The following is an 18204-nucleotide window of genomic DNA, read 5'->3' on the forward strand; positions in this document are numbered from 1 at the left end:
GTTTTGTGGGCACATTTCTGTGGCAGTGAAGGAGAGCTTCCAGGTACCTAGAGAAAGCCAAGTGCTCCATAGCACTCTGCTGCACTGGAGCTCAGGAGCTCCTGTCCCAGGAGCAGAGGAAGAATCAGAGCCTTGAGTTTTCATCCTTTCTTGGTGCTGCAAGAAGTCTTGATTTTTCCAGTAGTCCCAAACATGACAGCCAACCCTTCTGGGGTTGTGTCCTGCTTATGTGAAGCCAGTTAGTGATTGCACCTGCCAGCCTCTGTCCCCATTGCAGGTTTTGCTACCATTCAGGCCCTGGGAGACTCTTGCAGTCCACATTATGTTATTTTTTTTTTTCCCTACACAAACTTCTTTGGATGAGAAAACAGCACTGCCTGATACAGGAGTTACAACCTGCCCTGGTCTGTGCAGGAGAGCTTATTTCAAGTGCTTCTTCTGTCCTCTGCAGTGTGCTTGTCTCTGACACGCAGCTCTCTAAGATGACAGACAAGGCTAAAAATAACATGGAAGCAGCTTGGTGCAATTTCATGTGACCCATCTCCCCAGTCCGTGTGGCAATGGTGACAAGATTTTTGTCAGGGTGGGGAGAAAATCTAGGGAACAAAGTGTGTGTGTAGGCTTGTCGCCTGAAATCCAGGGAAGTAAATGGCTGCTCTCCAATCCCATGCTAAGCTCTGTCCTTGCATCCTGGGTTGGAAGAAGTTGTAAGAACCTTAGAAGGGAGCTAGCAAAAGTGTTCTGCAAATGAGATAGTTCTAAAAAGCCTTCATCTCCCTTCAGCAGTTTTCTGGCTCTTCAGGAGCTGATGTTCCCAGCCTTTGTAGATCAGTGCTGAATAGTTTCGATGTTTAACTGTGAGGATTTTAAGGCATAAAAACCCCAGGCTCTGGATCTCGTTAGCTCCTTGCTCTGAAGCTTGAATTTTATATTTCCATTGAATAAAAAATTGGAATTTGGTGGTAAACAAAACCGAAAATCCTATAACTTCATCCCCAAAAATGAATTTCTCAGAGATGACCAAGCATTTGAACTGAAATCCCATGTAGCAATGCACTAGCCTTGCTGCCATGAACAACTAAATGGAATGTGTGTGTTGCTGGGTGGGGAATGTGTCGTGTTCCCAGAAGGGCAGAGGAGATGCAGCAGAGATCTGCTTAGTAGACAGCACAGCTACACCAGCCCCTGAGCCTTCCTGGGCTCCTTCACAGATGTGTGTCTGTACTCAAGCATATCTTTCCACTTTTTATTCACACATGCATGCTCCTCCAAAAAATAAAAATAGTCATAATGCAGCAGTCCATCAGCAGTGCCCGGCTGCAGGCTTCTCCCAGTGGTGAGCTGCAAGGGAAGGCAGAAGCCCGGGCATTGCCTGGTGATGCTGACTGTCTATTAGCAGCTGAAAATAAATGCAAAGTACCTCACAGCACAAATAACTCTCTTCTTCCCCTTTTTATTGTGCTGACTCTCACAGAGGTATGAGAAATATTTTTTTCCAAGTGAGTGCAGAATAATATGCTTGGAGAGATTCAGTTTATTGTTACAGTACTGCGTGAAGCACTTAATGAAACGCCTGCAGGTTCATAATGGAAGCCTACTTTGGAGCTGTTCTGCATAGTCAATCATCAGTGAACTTGATTGCTCGTTCAACCTGAACGAATTCCTCAGCCCATAATGGCAATTTCCACACTGTCCTGCTGGGCAGCGGGGTCTCTACATCCCTTTAATATCCTGACATTTGCCTTTTATTGCTTTTGAAATGAAAGTGAACAGCTGCAGCAGGTTCCAGTGGAAGAGGTCCTGGAGGATGCTGGATGTTAAAGGGATGTCTGAGGAAACAGGAGCTTTTATTGAGCTTGCTGCAGATTTCTGTGCCAGGCAGCTGTGTTAAAAACGTTAAATGCAGCTGAGGCAGCACTTAGACACCTCCTCCTTCACCTGAAAGGGAGGAAAAGTGGTTAGAGTAGGAGCCCGTCACATGGGGTACCATGGGTTGTTCTCTCCCCTGCTCTCAAGGCACGGTATGAACAAGGTCATGTTGCTTGTTGCATTGGAGGGCTGCTCAGAGTTGAGGTCGCTGCAGTCCTTCCACAGAGCAGCCCGCAGTTTCCCAGGTCTGCAGGTAATGTGGAGCACAGCTGTGCACGGATGAAAGCAGAGACCTGGTTTTGCAACTGCCATTGTGTAACAGAACCATGGGGAACAGTGTCTTTTACTCTGCTGGTTCGGAGCGCTTTTCACTTTGGTTTATTTACCTTTGCCTTTAATTTTCTTGGTGTCTCTCTCCCCTTTTCCTGGGTATAACGTTTTCACACGCAGATGTCTCCTCGCTCTGCCCGGCGGCGTTGGTCCATACAAGCAATTAACGACTTCCCGGTACTGTGCGCTGTGCTGATACTGTCCTTGATACAACCCTGTCTTCTGCCCAAGGGCCCAAGAATAAAATGCCACCTGCCTGCCTTTGAGTAACCTGCACAGAGGTGGGGGACCCGCGCTCCACACAGGGCCTAGGGCTTCAGGAGCACTAAGTGCGTGTGTAAGTGGGCAGGAGCAGACACGATCTCAAAGGGTACAAACGCTGCCTTATATATGACATGCCTGTGTCACCTGGCCTTGCAGTCAGGAAAGGATGCCAAGGGGAATTTGAAGTTTAAGAAAGGATCAACCTCTCAGAAGCGTGCGCTAAGAAGAGCGTGCCGCAGAGAAGTTGAGTGATGATTATTATGCGTCATCAGGTAACTGATGAGGCTGACATGAGAACACCTCATCTCTGCAAAAGACAAAACCCTTCTGGAGAGGGAGGAGTTCTGGAAAATAATATTAAAGAGCAGCAAGCTGCTGGCATGGCATTGCTTAAGAGCTGTGGAAGAAGCAAACCGGTTGAGCTGCTGATAATGATCTGTCATCCCATTAAAACGAGCGTGTGTGTTGCACCAGAAATGCCTTATTTCCTGGAGCAGTAAGTAGGATTTCTCCTCGATTCATGGTCTTCTCCAGCGCTTAGAATTGCACCGCTCTGCATTCAGTCGAGGCGCAACACTGGCTGGTGCTCCCTCCTGCTGGCACCTGCCCTTCCAAGACTGTTTTGACAAGTCATTTTGCTTTAGTGCACTTGTCTTTAAGGCTTGAAGACATCATTCATGTGAGCGTCTTGATAATATCAGTGTTGCTCAAGCTGCAATGTGGATTTGGGCAATTACTGTTTCATCAGTCCTCTGCCAAGCACAGGCGAAGCCTAGAAGACTCCAATTTAAAGATGATTTCTTTAGGTCTGCGTGAACAACTGTTTTTCACAGCTGTTTGCCTTCATGCTATCTCTTCAAGACAGCAGGGGATAAAATGGAATCCCGTAACACCTAATTTAACTTGGTATAATAGGTCGAGCCTTCCTAATTACAACAACACTGAGTCTATACTGTCAAATAATAGGTGAGAGAAACCAGAAGAAATTTACTTGACTCGGAGGCTTTTTGTGAAGAGCTAACGAAATGTGAGTGGTGGAGGCAAGAAATGAGGCTCTTCATTGGAGCAGGAATTGACTAAAGGAGAGAAAACCAGGCAAGAGCTTGCCAGAGTTTGGTGCAATAAATCGTGGTCCACCCAGGACCTCAGTTGAATTTGCTTTCCACTGGCTTGGAAGGAAGAGCAAGTGCTGATGTGATGAAGTTAACTTTTTGTGCAACATGCTTATTTTTAGGGTATGTGGGATAGTTCAAGCCTGGGCATACTGATTGCATTAGTGGATAACTGCTGGAAAAGCCTCATCACGCTCTCCTGAGTGGGCAGCGGTGCCCAAGATGAAGATACTTGGAAGAAAAAGAAACACTTCTGCTGGGGGACGTTGATTTTTGGCCTCTCTGGTGCTGCAGGAGATGCTGTGAGCCATCAGTGTGGATTCTTTGGAATTCCAGGATTGGTGGATTGTGGATTCTTGGAAGTCCAGGCAGTGCTGCATGACCTGCACCAGGATTTAATCTGCAGGCACTTGTTCAGAGTAAAGGAACCTACAGGGGAGCAGCAATTTTAAAACTTAATTTAAAAAATAAGTTCTTAGAAGCAGCTTGAACCTGGCTTTGAACTTGTTTAACTCTTTATTTTGTAAATACCTTAATGCAGCTTAATCTCTGGTGTTGAGCCTCTTCTCTTTCGTCCACAGCCTTTCCCTTTGCCCTGCTAACACACCAGCTTACCCTACAAACTGAGGTTTTGCATACGCTGATGTGAACCAGGCACTCTGCATTTCACAAAGTCAACTTCCAGCGCTGCCTGCCTCAGCAGGACCCGCAGGCACACACACCCCACAGCCCAGCATCCTTTCCAAGTGGGCATGCAGCACTTTGTACCTACTTCTGCTGAGTATGCAGTGATGGTGGTTGCTACGAAGCAGTTGGTGGCTTATTCTTGGGCTGTCTGTTTCTACATGTAACCCATTTACTGCCATCGTTATCACCTCAGACTGCAGCAAATTACAGCCTTGGGTATGGTAGTGCAGTGCAGGCTGGCTTTTTTAGTCATCGTTCAGTGCTGTTCCCCGCTGTCACCTCCAACCCCTTGATTGTCGTAAATGCTCTGGTTTCTTTCCTTCTGGTGCTCCGAGGAGCTGATGAGCCTTAATTTGCTATTGCCACAGCTATTTTCTTTCTTTTCTTCCTTTCCTTAAGCTCTCAGGAGCAGGTGGGTAGATGCAGTTCACCCTGGCCCGGACTCTAGGTTGCAGATAGGAGTGCTGGGGCAGTGCAGAAGGCCTGTGTCTTTGCCCTTAGTGTTAGTTTGGTGTGTGCATGCTGACTTGCTTTTGCTCCAACCGTTGTGTTCCCTGCTCCCCTCTGTCACCTGTGCTCTAGCCCCTGGGAAGAGACGTGTCTCCTGTCCCCCCCGCTGCCTGTGAGCCTTGCCTAACACCACAGTGGAAGATTCTCACTGGAGCAGGCTTGGAATAGAAGGAAGAGAGGAACCTTGTGGTGGACCTTGGCCAGCCAGACCTGAGCTAGAGCTCTCCTTGCCTTTGAGCCTCTTGCTGCAGAGGCCTACCCGAATTTTGAAAAAGCATGACACGTAGAACTGAGGCTGCACCTTTAATTTTATGATTTTCTTTTATCACAGTTCAAAGGGCAGGAAGCAGTGGTGCTGGCAGGGCGTGTGGTCATAGGCCAACCTGCTGCTGGAGCTGCACCAGTAGAGGATTAGGTCTTCCCTGTTGGCCAGTAACCAGGCAGAGCTAGGAGGAAAAAAAGCAGGAGGACTTTGTGAGTTCAGGCTTTCACGGGGCTCTGATGCATTTAGTGTCTTCATTTGTCTGGTGGTATGCTAACAGCAAGCAGGAAGCCATTCATGGGCTCTCTTTTCCATGCTCATCCTCATTTGTTGTCATTCTCAAAAAAAAAAAAAAAAAAAAAAAAAAGTGACTAAATTGCCTGTGCAAAGTGGTGTGTGTTGTCCGTGTTCCTGCTCTTTGCAATACCTGCTGGGAGGCTTCTTCAGCTGGCTCGTGCAGGGGGCAGGAGCAGGTTGAGCTGTTCTCAGTGACAGCGCCGGGTAACGCTCCATCAGCTGCGACTTGCAGATGCTCAGGAGGTAGCAAGCTGCTCCCCAAATTTCCTGCCGAGCGGCTCTGTGCCTGCAAGCCTGCATTCAGAGGCGGCACAGGGGGCTGCTTTTGGTGAATACTGCCTGCACTCCTGCCCTGGTGGCACGTCCTCGTTCTGGGGCTCCCAAGCTTTGCTCCAGTGTTGGTTTTGGCAGCATCAGCAACTCCTTGCTGCACCTCATCCTGCAGATGAGGAAGCAGGGACAAGCACCACAGTGGTTTGAGAATCTTGTCATCATACAGTCCACGTCTTTCAGCACAGAAAGGGTAGCGATGCTTTTAGGTGTTATCAGAAGGTTTTGTGCCCAAGGGTGAGAGCCAGAGCTGGTCCAGGCAGGGCCTTGGCTGGAAGCTGATGGATTGAGGAGTGGTTGATCTCCCATCCTGTAGTCACCTTCCACTGCATGGGCCTCAGTTTGAGCAGTAGATGAGATAAAAACTGAAAGCAAATTGTTTGGATGGATCAGAGTTTGAAGGGCTGTAGCTGAGAACAAAATTAGGCCCTGGCTGTCCAGTTCCCAAAGCGCTGAGCGCTGAGTTTCCATCTGGTACCTCTGGCTGGGCAGTGTGTGTGCTCCTCTTTACTCTGGGGAGCAGTGGAAGACCAGGCGAGCAGGTGAGGATCTGTCACGAAGGCAGAAAGGTCCACCTTCACTTCCTTCAAGACTGAATTGCCTCCTTCACTCACTGCCAAACCTGTGCTCGAGCCTTTGGGCCTCAGCCACTCGTTGTGTGGGAACACAAGCAGTGAAGAAGGCCCTGGTGCTGTGCTTCCCCCAGCTCAGTCTGCTCTTTGGGAGCACTGATGTGCCTGGGTGAGCTCTGCCTGCCTTGCAGAGCCAGCGGTGCAGCAGGACAGAGGGACTGTGAGCTCTGGCTGTGCTCAGCAGAGCCTCTGCAGCTCAGTGGGACATGGGAACGCTTCTGGATAGGAGCATGTCAGTGAGGGAGCTCACAGCACTGCAAAGCACCACCGCTGCTCGTAGCAGCCAGCGCTTCCTCCTAGAGATCCTCTGTAGCCTTTGCTTGCCTGTGCTGCACGTCCTCAGCCCTCGTCACTGCCCTCCTGCAGCAAGGAGCTGCCCGATACTCCACAGGCTGTCTGTGGCCGAGGCAGCGTTACGCAGCGTGGCACGAAGATGGCCTCTGTGTCTGTTGCGGGGAGTATTTGGGATCCTGGCTCCCTGTTTTTTTCCTTCGTGCCGATTCCTCTCCTTCCTTTTTCCCCCCAGCTGTGTGCCCTGAGCCAGCTGTGAGCATGGTAGCTGAGGGTCCTTGCTAGGAAAACGTGGGCCCTGCTTTATCATCTGCCATTTGTTTGAAGCTCTTGATAAAGCAGGAGAGGTGATCTCAGACCAAAGGAGAGTCTGGAGCTGTCGGCCCTGCCTGAAGCCGAGGGCAAACAGAAGCTGGCTCCTGCTCGTCTCTGTGCTGAGCGTTGGCCGAAGCCAGCGGTGGTCTGTGTGCAAGGCTTCCCAGACCAGACCTCTAACGAGTGCTAATTGAACCATATCCTGCCAAACCTCCCCGGGTCTGATTGGCAGCCCGATGCCGATTTGTTTCTTATTGGCTTTCACTGGAGAACTCACTGAATACTTTTTGAGTGAGTTTGACCTTGAGCTCGTTGCCTTGACCTGCTTTTCACTTCCTACAGATGGAGATGCTTGTTCTCCTGGGCATGTCATGGATGTTTTCCAGGGTGACACAGAGCCTTCTGAAAGGCGGGTTTGGGTGCTGCTTGCATTATTCCTGACCCTAGTGCTTTGTTCCCTGGCCCACGAGGGCTGCTGTCCTGCTCCCCAGTAACACGCTGCCATTTGTTCTGCAGAAGTCGAGGAGGTGGAAAAGCAAACGGGAGGGGACAGATGCCAACAACCGACCCATCAAAGCTGCCGGGAAAGTTATTATACAAGATATTTCCTGCTTGCTGCCTGTGCACAAGCTGCTGGGAGAGCTCTACATGTGAGTACGGGCTGGCACCCTTTCTTAGAGGAAAGCAGTTGTCTTTGGTACTGCCGTGCTTTTGTCCTTCAAACATTTCTTCCTGCTTTCTTGCCTTTCTGCTTTTTTTATAGTGTTGCTCTGCCTGTGAGAAGAGTCTTGTCTTTCTTCCATCTGAAAAGCAATGGAAGAAATACGTGATGGTGTAATTGTATACAGAGTGAACTGGTGCTCCAGCATCATCACTACAACTCTTTCAGGCTCAGGCTTTTGTCAGCTGGAGAGAGAAGTTAGTGGTACAAATTCAGGGAAGGAGCAGGCTGCCCTTCTTAAGGGATAGTGGGGAGGAGAAAGCCTTCCTTCTCTCTTCTCTGTGTTATGAAAGAGAATGTTCTTTAAAGAGACCCGATGGATCTTTCTTATCTGCTTACCTCACTTTTGTAAAAAATGTCAAGTGTCTGAAGAACCTTTCTGACGATGAGTGGAAAGGCTCACTTGGTTTCTTCAGGCTCCCCCTGCCCCTTGTCAGGCACCCAGAGACTCTGCAAGGGGTGTGTTATCCAGCTCAGAAACGTGCTTGTCTGCGGGTAAGGCTGATTTCTTCCAGTCAACTAGAACGGATCAACAGGCTGGATGGAGACAGAGCCGCATCACTGATGGATCCTAAGGACAGGAACGATCCTTGGCTTGGTGCTGTTCTGGCACAAGTTGGATCCAGCATCCCCATGGAAGTGGTGCATCTTAGGACCAAGCCAGCTTGCAGCTGGACTTGATGCAATAAGCAGTGTGTTAGGGAAGATGAATAGTGGGAGCTGCCAGAAGGATGGCAGTGATCCCTGAGTAACACAGGGGGGCCAGATGAGATCCTGGTCGTGCTTGTAGGCTCACAGTGATCAGCAAGTTCTGGGCTACTTACTATTACCAGTACCACATCCTCCCCATTCCTCCCTGCCTTCTCAGGTAGCATGCCAGCCAAAAAGCTGATCTGTCTTTCTTCTTTTCAGATTGAACGTAAATAATATCCAGGAGACTTGCCAGAAGAATGCTGCCTCAGCCATGGCTGTTGGACGGAGGGATCTTGTACAGGTATTACACTGAATCAGACTTCTTTCTCACTACCCTTAAATGCCTTGTGCTATTGCCTTCGTACCTGGACAGTCAGCTGACCTCAGCAGTTGTTCCAGTGTGTGTGAAAAGGCTGATGAACCGAGGGGTGTGAGACAGCTCCAGAGGTGCTCTGTAGCTCCTTGGTTTGAGCAGTTAGAGGTCCCCTTGCTGGGCTGCAGGCAGGATGTTGTATGTCTGTTGCCAAACAGAGTGAAGCACATTTTTCGGGCAATTCCTGCAGGCAGAGCTAGGGATGCAGTCTGCGTTCGAGTCTGCAGGGGAAGTAACTGTGCACAGAGTTGCCAAGCTGCTGTGAGGATTTGATCGATGGTTTTGTCTTGTGTAATACTTCCTGTTGTAATTAGCTCAGCGTTAATCTGCACCGCTGCTGTGTGCTAACTGCAGCCAGCTCTCACAAAGAAATTCTGCATCCAGAGCCCCAGCCCTAGAATGGGGCTATCCACTTGCATTCAGCTAGTAGCAGGGGAAGGATGACTGCTTTGGCTTGTGCCTTGCCCTGTGGTTAGTCCATAGCAACAGGCAAAACATTTGCCAGGACTGGGGAGCAGGCTGGCACTGCCAGAGGAGCCTGTGCCCCTGTGCTGAGCATTTGGCTCCCCCTAGCACTGTGCAGGGAGCAGCCATGGGCTCGCTGAATGGCAGGAGCCACCTCAAGCTGTTGTCTAAGATTGTTAGCTTGTGGTTCTGCCACACCCCCAGGAAGAAGGTAGGTCTCGTTTCCCTCTGTGCCTCATTCAGCAGACTGGTTTACCTGGAGTACAGGAGCTTGGGTAGGACAGCTTCAGCAGGATCCTTCTGATATCTCTGTTTCTTGCTCGTTGTTCCCTGCCTGTGTAACTCCAGCCTGTATTGTAGCTTGCCTTGCTCCTTAAAGATGTGGAGGTTTGAGTGATGGAGTCACATGCTAGACATGCTCTGCAGCAGTATAGGAAGTGACATTTTTCCAGGTTCCTTTCTGTAGTTTTTCACACTCAGGCCTGTCCTTGTTTCGGTCTCTTTACTGTCTCTTTCTGTCCCATTTATGGGGTTGTGAATCCTGGCTGTTCCTCTGGGTACTTGAAGCACTTGCGTTTTCTCCCCAGCTTTTCTGTGTTTGCAGGTACAGCTGTCCCCTCTCTGACTCCTGCTCTTTCCTGCTCTTTCCAGCATGGTGCTCACTTTCCTTTTCTGCTCTCTTTTATTATTTTTTTTGCACCAAACTCAGAACTTTGTTTTCCCCTGGAATATTGTGTTCTAATTGCTCCATTTTAAAAAGGTGCAGCCGGAAAAAAAACAGTCCTAGGTTTGATTCAGTTGTGCACACTCAGTGGGATGCAGACCGAAAAGATGGAGCCATTTTCAGAGAAAAGGGAGATAAGAGAAAGGTGGCGTGTGAAAGAGGGAGGCAACCTGTGGGGCAGGAGTGGCAAACTGCCCATCTGCCTGTGCTCAGCTGTGTGTGCAGTAATGCAGCTCAGCAGAGGGTTCGTGCCAAGCAAATAAAGTTGCACTGGCAATCTTTCTGTCACCAGATGTTTCTGAACCCAGGAACTGCATCGAATTGAAACCCGTCTGAGGTTTGTGAATGTAAGTGAGCTAATAGGTCTGCTTAAATTCTCCTGTTGAACTTTGAAGAAGAATAAGCTATGGCTTAACCCAACCCCGAAGCAAAAGCATCCGTTTTTTTTGCTCTACATACTCCTTGTCACACTGAGGCTGGAACTGCTCCCTCTTGGTAGTTGTGTTTTGTTTTGTTTCATTGAAATCCATTATTATTTATCTGCGAGTGAATCTGTGCACACCTATCCCCCAGGAATCTGCCTGTTTCTAATTGTAACTTTGCTGCTTTTCCTTCCTGTCTGCCAGGTTTGGTCACTGGCTATGGTAGCCACTGATCTTTGTCTTGGACCGAAGTCTGACCCAGATCTGGAGATACCTTGGGCACAGCATCCATTTGGACGTCAATTACTGGAGTCCTTGTAGGTCTCTGAATGCTAGGGAGGGATGGGAGTGGCTGCTGAAGCAGGGGGAGCCTTTCATCAGTGTGTATATTGTATGGCAGCTTTATGCAAGTGCGTTGGTGACGTGCAGGGGGCAGCATTTGGCCTCCATCAGGCACCCGGGAGTCCCTGGGCTGACAGAGCGACAGCTCAGGTGCAGTTGGAGCTCTGTTCTCCCGTGTGCCCACAACGCCTGACTTACAAATAAAGATGCAGGTTTTCTGCTCCCCGCCTCCTAAATGGTTGTGTGGGTGCAGCTGCTTGATTCGCTTTCACATTCACTGTTGCCACGTAGCATTAGTGGGAATTAATTTACTGCTCTCAGAGCCAAGTATGAGCCGCACAAGTCTTCCTGCCAGTGAATCTGTTCAGGAGGGAGAACGATTAGTAATTAACATTATCTGTTGATCTATGCCATTTGAAGACACAGTTTGTGTGTTGTACTTGCTGTGCGATTGCTTGACCTCGCTCTTTCCTGCTGTGCAGCAGCTGTGGGAGGGGAGCACGGGTAGTTGTTTGTTGCTCTCAGTCTTCAGGGACTTCATAGCAATCCAGGAGACGTGCGGCGGAGATTTGCCTTGTGATCTGGGTGCAGGATGGTTGCATGCAGAGGGTCTCAGAACAAAAAAAAAGCAGTGCGAGCGGGGGATGAGTTTAGTGGCCCCAGCTTTAAATCCACGAGCTGTGTGGGCCTTGTTCCTGAAGCTGCACAGAGCTGGGATAGTGGGGCTACGAGCACTGCTGGATTCCCAGAGTTCCTCCCCGCCTTTCTCCCACCTGTTAGGCCAAGAGTGTTTGCAGGGGGAGGGCTTGGTTCCTGAAAGGCGTGATAGAAAAGACAGCAGAATGCACATGCCTCCCGTGGGCAGTAATGTGCCCTGAATGGATTTATGCAGCAGGCTTGAAATTACTTGCCTTGGAGTCTCAGTGCTTTTTCCACTGAACTCTGCCAATCTCAGACTTGGTGTTTTTCATTTCCTAGGCTGGCTCACTACTCGCAGCTCCACGATGTGCAGACCCTGGCCATGCTGTGCAGTGTGTTTGAAGCCCAGTCCAGGTTACAGGGGTGCCCAAACTCCTATGGCCCCTTTCCTCAGCGTGCCTCCAACCTGGCCTCCCACAGCCGATACGTATGACAGCCATTTCTTTCCTGCTTGCCTCAGAAGCCTTTGAACATCTCTTGTGTAGATGACACGATTTCTTTTTTTTCCCTTGACAGCCCAGCTTCACTTCCTCTGGTTCCTGTTCCAGCATGTCGGATCCTGGACTTGGCACTGGGGGCTGGAGCATAGGTACTGAGACCTGGGGAGCAGGTAGAGAAATCTGCCTCCCTTCTGGCTTAGGTCTTAGATAGCTCATGTGTTGGGGAGGGCAGGGAGCTAGCGTTGGCTGACTGCAGATCTACTCGGCCAGAGAAGCTTTCTGTACCTTGGCCCACAGGGTATTCTTTGGCTGGAAGTTAGCATGGTTTACAGTAACCATGCTGGTGGTCCCACAGTCCTGCTCCTTCTGTGTCTCCTGAGCTTTGCAGGAAATGCTACAAACCCTCTAGACATGCCAAGTTAGACTCCCTGATCACAGGTTAACCCATGGCCAAGAGCTTCCACTGCTGCAGCAAGTGAAGAGAGACCAGGTTGTGTTGTTTTGCTTCCAGACTGGCTGTCGTTGCTCGTGCTGACTGCCTCACTGCTGATCGGTGATGTAAGCATTCTGTAGCCCTGGTACTTTGTACTGTTTGAGGCTGTTATCTCCGTGCAGTGAGGCTGCAGTCTTCAACAGACAGTGCTGCTGAAAGGGCCTTCGTGTCTTTTGTTTCAGAGGACGTCTGGGGTTGGAAGGGTCCTCTGGAGGTCATGCAGTCCACCTTCCTGCTCACACGGGGTACTTGGAGCAGGTTGCTACAAACAGAGCCACCTAAAACTGGTTGCTCAGGACTACGTCCAGGAAGCCTTTGAGTATCTCTGAGGGACTATAAAGCCTCACTGGTGCCTGGGGTTGTTCCTCCCCAGGTGCAGGACTTGGCATTTCCCCTTGTAGAAATGCATGAGGTTCCTGTTGGCCCACTTCCCCAGCCTGCTGATGCCTCTCTGAATGGCAGCACAACCTCTGGCATATCAGCTACTCCTCACAGTTTCGTGTCATTAGTAAACTCTCTGCCACGTCGTCGTGCAGACCATTAATGGAGATGTTAAACAGGCCTGGACCCAGTGTTGACCCCTGGGGCACAATGCTGTTTACCAGCCTCAAAGTAGACTTCCTTCCACTGATCACCACCTTGTGGGCCCAGCTGCTTGTCCAGTTTTTAATCCGCCTATTTGTCTGCTCATCCACCCCACGTTCCATCAGCTTGTCTGTGAGGATCACATGGGAGACAAGGTCAGAAGCCTTACTGAAGTGAAAGGAAAGCAGGCAATGGCCACTGCTTTCTAGAGAGCCAGCCGTTTAATCACAGAACGTTATCAGGTTGGTCAGACATGACCTCCGTGTGGTTAAGCCATGCTCACTGCTTGTGATGATTTTCTCATCCTTCACACGTCTAGCGATGGTTCCAGGATTAAGTGCTCCATTAGCTTAGAAGGGAGTGAGGTGATGTTGCCTGGCCTGCAGGTCCCCAGGTCAGTTTTGCCTTTTTTGAAGATACTCTGAGTGATATTTGCCTTCCTCCAGTCTTCAGGCACCCCTACCAGCCACCACAATCATTCAGCTGTTATCGAGTGTGGCTTTGCAATGTCATCAGGCAGATAATTGCACAGGATTTATTTGGGGGGTGAAAAAGCAATGCTGTGCTTTCTCCTGTCACTGGGAGAGTGGCAGCAGCAGCAACTGGGTAGGCTGAGCTTTTGGTGGCCTGAGTAGCTGTGACACTAATGACATTTCCTGCTGATCTGTGGAGGTGTCAAAAACAAGTCACTCTCAAGGGCTCCAGGGTCACAGAGTTGAAACATGGCTTGGGGCAGCATCAGCCCTGCTGGCAGCAAAGCTGTAGCCTGTCAGTGTCTTATCTTTGACATGGGAAATAGTGGGGAAATGGCTGTAAACAGAGCTGATGTTGTCTTGTAGCAGCTAGCAGTGCTGCCTGCAGGGCAGGACGTACAGAGGCCCCCTTACGTAACTGCAGCTCTGGTGATGGGAATCCTTCCTGCCCAGGAAAGAGAACCCAGGCATTCCAGGGTTAATGTTCCCAAGCACAGCTTCAAGGAATTGCCTGAATGCTTCTTAATAGAAAGTGAGAGGCAAAGGGGATTCCTGCATTTCACATTGCTCTGCCTCCCCGTGCCTCACCAGGAGCACGGGGTTGGCGTTGGTTTTCTGTGCCAAAGCAACGTCTGGGGGGGCTCAGAAGACAGTGATGGGGCTGTGTGATGTGCATCTCGTGCTGCTGAGGGCTGTGCCTTCTGACCTACGCTCACAGCACTCTTCTGATGCCTGCAGCAAACAAGGACACTGAGCAGAGCTCCGCTCCCTGGTGCGAGTCTTCTCCGGATGAGTTCCGCTACAGCAGCCTGATGTACCCCGATCATCGGGAGCGAGAGAAGGACCAGCACGAGAAGAACAAAAGGTGGGTTGTGGGCTGGGCTGTGGGGTGCCTTGGGGCCTTCAGGGTATGGCAGCCTGAGCTCTGTAGCCGGGTCTCTGCTGGTGCTTTGAAACCAGAAGGGAAGCAGCAAGCCTGCTCCTGCACCTTTACCTTCAGGTGGTAACTTGGAGAACTGTGCAGCACAGCTCAACTCCGCTGGGTTTTCTTGTGACACGTGGGAGCTGCTGGGGTCCTCCTGTTAGAACAAGCTGGGGGCAGACCAGCAGTTCTCCGTAGCACATCAGCAGCACGTGGGAAGTAATCTGTTGTTGTTCTAGTGATGGGAGCTGGTTCCCATCACTAGCAATGGGACTGCAGCCAGACTGAGAGCACAGTTTGTTTTTTCCTCAAGGCTCCTGGATCCTGCCAATACTCAGCAGTTTGATGACTTTAAGAAGTGCTACGGTGAAATCCTCTATCGCTGGGGTCTGCGAGAGAAGCGAGCTGAGGTCCTGAAGTTTGTCTCCAGTCCTCCTGATCCCCACAAAGGAATTGGTGAGTGCCTGCTTCAGTCTTCTTTGGTTGTCCAGGCAACAGGCTGCCCAGAGAGGCTGTGGATGCCCCGTCCTTGGAGGTGTTCAAGGCCAGGTTGGATGGGGCCCTGGGCAGCCTGGTTTAGCATTAAACGTGGAGGTTGGTGGCCCTGCCTGTGGCAGGGGGGTTGGAGATTCATGATCCTTGAGGTCCCTTCCAACCCTGGCCATTCTGTGATTCTGTGAAAGTTGGTGACTTCATTGTGTTATCTTCTCCATAGTGAGCAGTCAAGACATTGATATCACTGATATCAGATGTGCTCTCTGTGATGGGAGAACAAGGCTGTTCCTGTTTGTTTCTAGCCACACTTAGATGTGAGGCAGATGAGAGCAGCCAGAAGCCTTCCTCTCTGCAGCGTGTCTCAGTCTAGAAATGATACATGTTCCATCCAGCAGCTGTTTAGCCATCAGGACAATCAGTGGGCCAGCCTGTGTCCCAACACTCTGACTGCCTGTCGGTGGTGATAAGTTGTTGCTCCTTTTGGAGACAAACTGAGGTCTGTGAAACACAGATTGTTGTCCCGTTGTGAAGCAGGAATCCCTCCTGCTCCGACCTGAGCAAGAGCCGATGGGCCCAAGTTGCACCAAGGGAGGCTCAGGTGGGATTTTAGGAACAATTTCTTCTCCCCAAGAGCGGTGATGCAGTGGCACAGCTGCGCAAGGCAGCGGGGAGTCCCCGTCCCTGGAGGTGTCCCAGAGCCGCGGGGATGTGGCACTGAGGGCTGTGGGCACGGTGGGGCTGGGCTGGGCTGTGACTTCAGGATCTGCGAGGCCTTTCCCAGCCTTAATGACTCTGCAGTTTCCAGCAGCACTGATCGTCTCGCTCTCCATTCTGCCCTCCCACAGAGTTTGGTGTGTACTGCAGCCACTGCCGCAGCGAGGCGCGGGGCACGCAGTGCGCCATCTGCAAGGGCTTCACCTTCCAGTGCTCCATCTGCCACGTGGCCGTGCGGGGCTCCTCCAACTTCTGCCTGACCTGTGGGCACGGTGGCCACACCAGCCACATGATGGAGTGGTTTCGCACGCAGGAGGTTTGCCCCACGGGCTGCGGCTGCCACTGCCTGCTCGAGAGCACCTTCTGAATGGCAGCAGAGCACAGCGCCCCGGGAAGGGGCCTGGGGATGGAATTCCCGAGCCACGTGGACTCAGCTCTGCGGCGTCTGGAGGAGCCGTGCTGGGAGCCGGTGCAGGACTTGTGGTGACCTTTCTGAGTGCTTCCAGTGTCACTGTGCTTCCCGGCTTGCTTCCAGAGCGCTTGGACCAAACTCCAGTGTGTCCATTGCTGGCGATGGATGCCGCACCACCGTGCTCACGCTTGTCCTGCAGGAGTGTAAATGTTGGCCGGTCTCTGCCAGGCTGTGGAAGGGCGTCGGAGTTCCTTTGGAAAGCACTCGGCTGGCAGAGCCAGACCTGCTCCAGCTGCCTAATGTCTTTCCAGGTGCCTCTGGATAGGCCAAGGGTGAGCCGGGCAGAGCCTTCTTCACACACTTGAGGCAGAAATAATTTGCAAGCAGCAGTGAGCTCTGCAGGCTCACTGTCACCTGTGCTCAACAAGTGGCTGTGCTTCAAGTCACTTTCTGAGCCAACAGGGTCCTTATTTTTGAACTGCTGTTTACGTTGCTGAGGTTATCCCATAAAGCAAGAGTGAAATGACGTTTTTCAGCATTATTTCCTGAATACTTTCCTCCCACTGTTCCGTATCAGCCCCTGGTGTGAAAAGCCCAGCCACGCAACCACAGCCACTAGGATTAGTTGCTTTCTTCCAGAAGTTTATTGCTCTTCAGTAAGTGTCCCTGCGTTCTGCCCTGGGTGATTCAGTGCACTTTAACTTGCCTGTCCCTGCCTTGCTGGCAGCTCGTCCTCAGGGCTGGGAGAGGCAGCTGCTTTTCTGTTTGGGATCCACAGCAGGTTTGGAGGTCTCCCTTTACCTATGGGGGGCAATGCAGAAAGGTTTGGGAGGACACAGGCAGAACATTTGCTCCGTGCAGGGGGAGTTGATGAGTAATTGGTGATGGTTTCAAGAGGAAAAGGGGTTTGGAAAAGGGGTGGGGATGACAGAGGCAACAGGTTTGTGCTTTCCATGTGAGAATGTCCTGGATGGACCCCTTTCTATGGGGCCGTGCCTGCCGCCTGGCCTGTGTCTGCGATAACTCAGGCCATGGGCTCCTGCTGTGCAACAAGCAGAAGACATGTCTTAAAATTAAAGTTATTTTTTGAAGCGTGCTCTGGTCGTCGTGCCGTGAGCAGCTCTCCCTCCCCTGCAATTCCACTGCACTTGCTGTGCATCCTCTGGGCTCCCCAGGGCTCCCACTCCCCATTCCCACACCCACTTCCCCTCTGTGTCACCCTGGAAGCAGCGTGGCCGCCCGCAGCTCCCTACGTGCCAGCCGTCCACCCCTGCGTGCCTTCATTTCCATGCTCGAGAGTGCACGTCTAGGCTGGGAGGGAAGGGAGACTTGTTATTTAAAGATGACAGGCTGACAGATTGTGGCATTTGCACGTTATTACAGATCATTACAGGCTATCTCCATAGTATCTGAATGCCTTGCAGCTGGAGGGCGGCTGATGCTTCGGAGTGCGGTGGAAAAGCTCCGGGTGTTTGTGCAACCCTGCCGAGGGAGGAGGAACTTCTTCCCGGACGCTCTCACACCCTCCAGCGAGTGCAGCGCCTGCCTTGGGAACGCTCTTGCTCAATGCGCGGTGACTGCGAGGAGGCAGGAAGGGCTGATTCCCACCGGCCCGAGCAGGGAGCTGCCGGGGGACCCCGCATCTGCACGGGCTGCTTCCTGTGCGGCCACGTCCCCATGAACCCGGCGTCAGGGCTGCAGGGCTTCGTCCCCGCGAACACCGTGGCCGCATTCCTGCATCCGGTGGGCAGGTGAACCGGTCTGGGAGCCGCGGGTGTCGGCAGCGCCTGAGGGCGCGCTGGTGGCTGGAGTCCCTCCGCCTGCATTGCAGGGCGCTGCCCGTCCCGGTGGCTCCAGGGGCGCAGGGTGCTCCGTGCTTTGGGTGCTGCGCCCCAGGCGCGCCCTCGGGATGGGGGTTGTCCGGATTCACCTCCGCCCCCATGCCCGAGTGGAAACCCCCTGCCTCGCCCTGGGGTTCGGGGACCCCAAAATGAGGGCGGTGGGCCTCGAGCTGCCGCTGGGCAAAAATGTCACGCGGGGGCACGGGCACTTTGGAGTCTGACCCGATTAAAGGCTTCGCTCAGCAGCTGGGCCTGGGGTGCTGCAGGGCAGGGGGGGCCACGTTCCTGGGCAGGGAGCACCCATGGCTGGGCTGGGCTGCGGCGTGGGGGCGTCCCCTGAGGCAGCCTCACACCCACGGGGGCAGAAGCCACAGCGGAGGGGAGAGGTTGGGGGATAATGGGGAGGAGAAGCAGGGCTGTCAGCAGCGCTTTATTCATCCCCCTTAACCTCCACTCCTGGAGGGATTCTTGGGGGTGGACTCCGTCCTGCC

The 18204-nt window shown here is 51.9% G+C and overlaps 1 protein-coding gene across 3 annotated transcripts in view; it reads left to right on the plus strand.

Annotated features, from left to right (window-relative positions):
- Positions 1-16398, plus strand: part of WDR59 (WD repeat domain 59) — a 47605-nt gene extending 31207 nt beyond the window's left edge. The window contains exons 19-26 of one of the 3 annotated variants that reach the window (XM_042834772.1): positions 7416-7549; positions 8533-8614; positions 10502-10614; positions 11618-11765; positions 11855-11948; positions 14068-14194; positions 14565-14707; positions 15592-16398. In XM_042834772.1, coding sequence (XP_042690706.1) covers positions 7416-7549; positions 8533-8614; positions 10502-10614; positions 11618-11765; positions 11855-11948; positions 14068-14194; positions 14565-14707; positions 15592-15827 — 1077 coding nt within the window. In that variant the 3' untranslated portion in view covers positions 15828-16398. The other 2 variants (XM_042834773.1, XM_042834774.1) reach the window with 2 other exon arrangements.
- Positions 16399-18204: the final 1806 nt, after the last annotated feature.

The sequence above is a fragment of the Centrocercus urophasianus genome, unplaced genomic scaffold (assembly GCF_019232065.1).
Source record: "Centrocercus urophasianus isolate 14NV4802_14NV808 unplaced genomic scaffold, USGS_Curo_1.0 seq_49, whole genome shotgun sequence".
Taxonomy (NCBI): domain Eukaryota; kingdom Metazoa; phylum Chordata; class Aves; order Galliformes; family Phasianidae; genus Centrocercus; species Centrocercus urophasianus.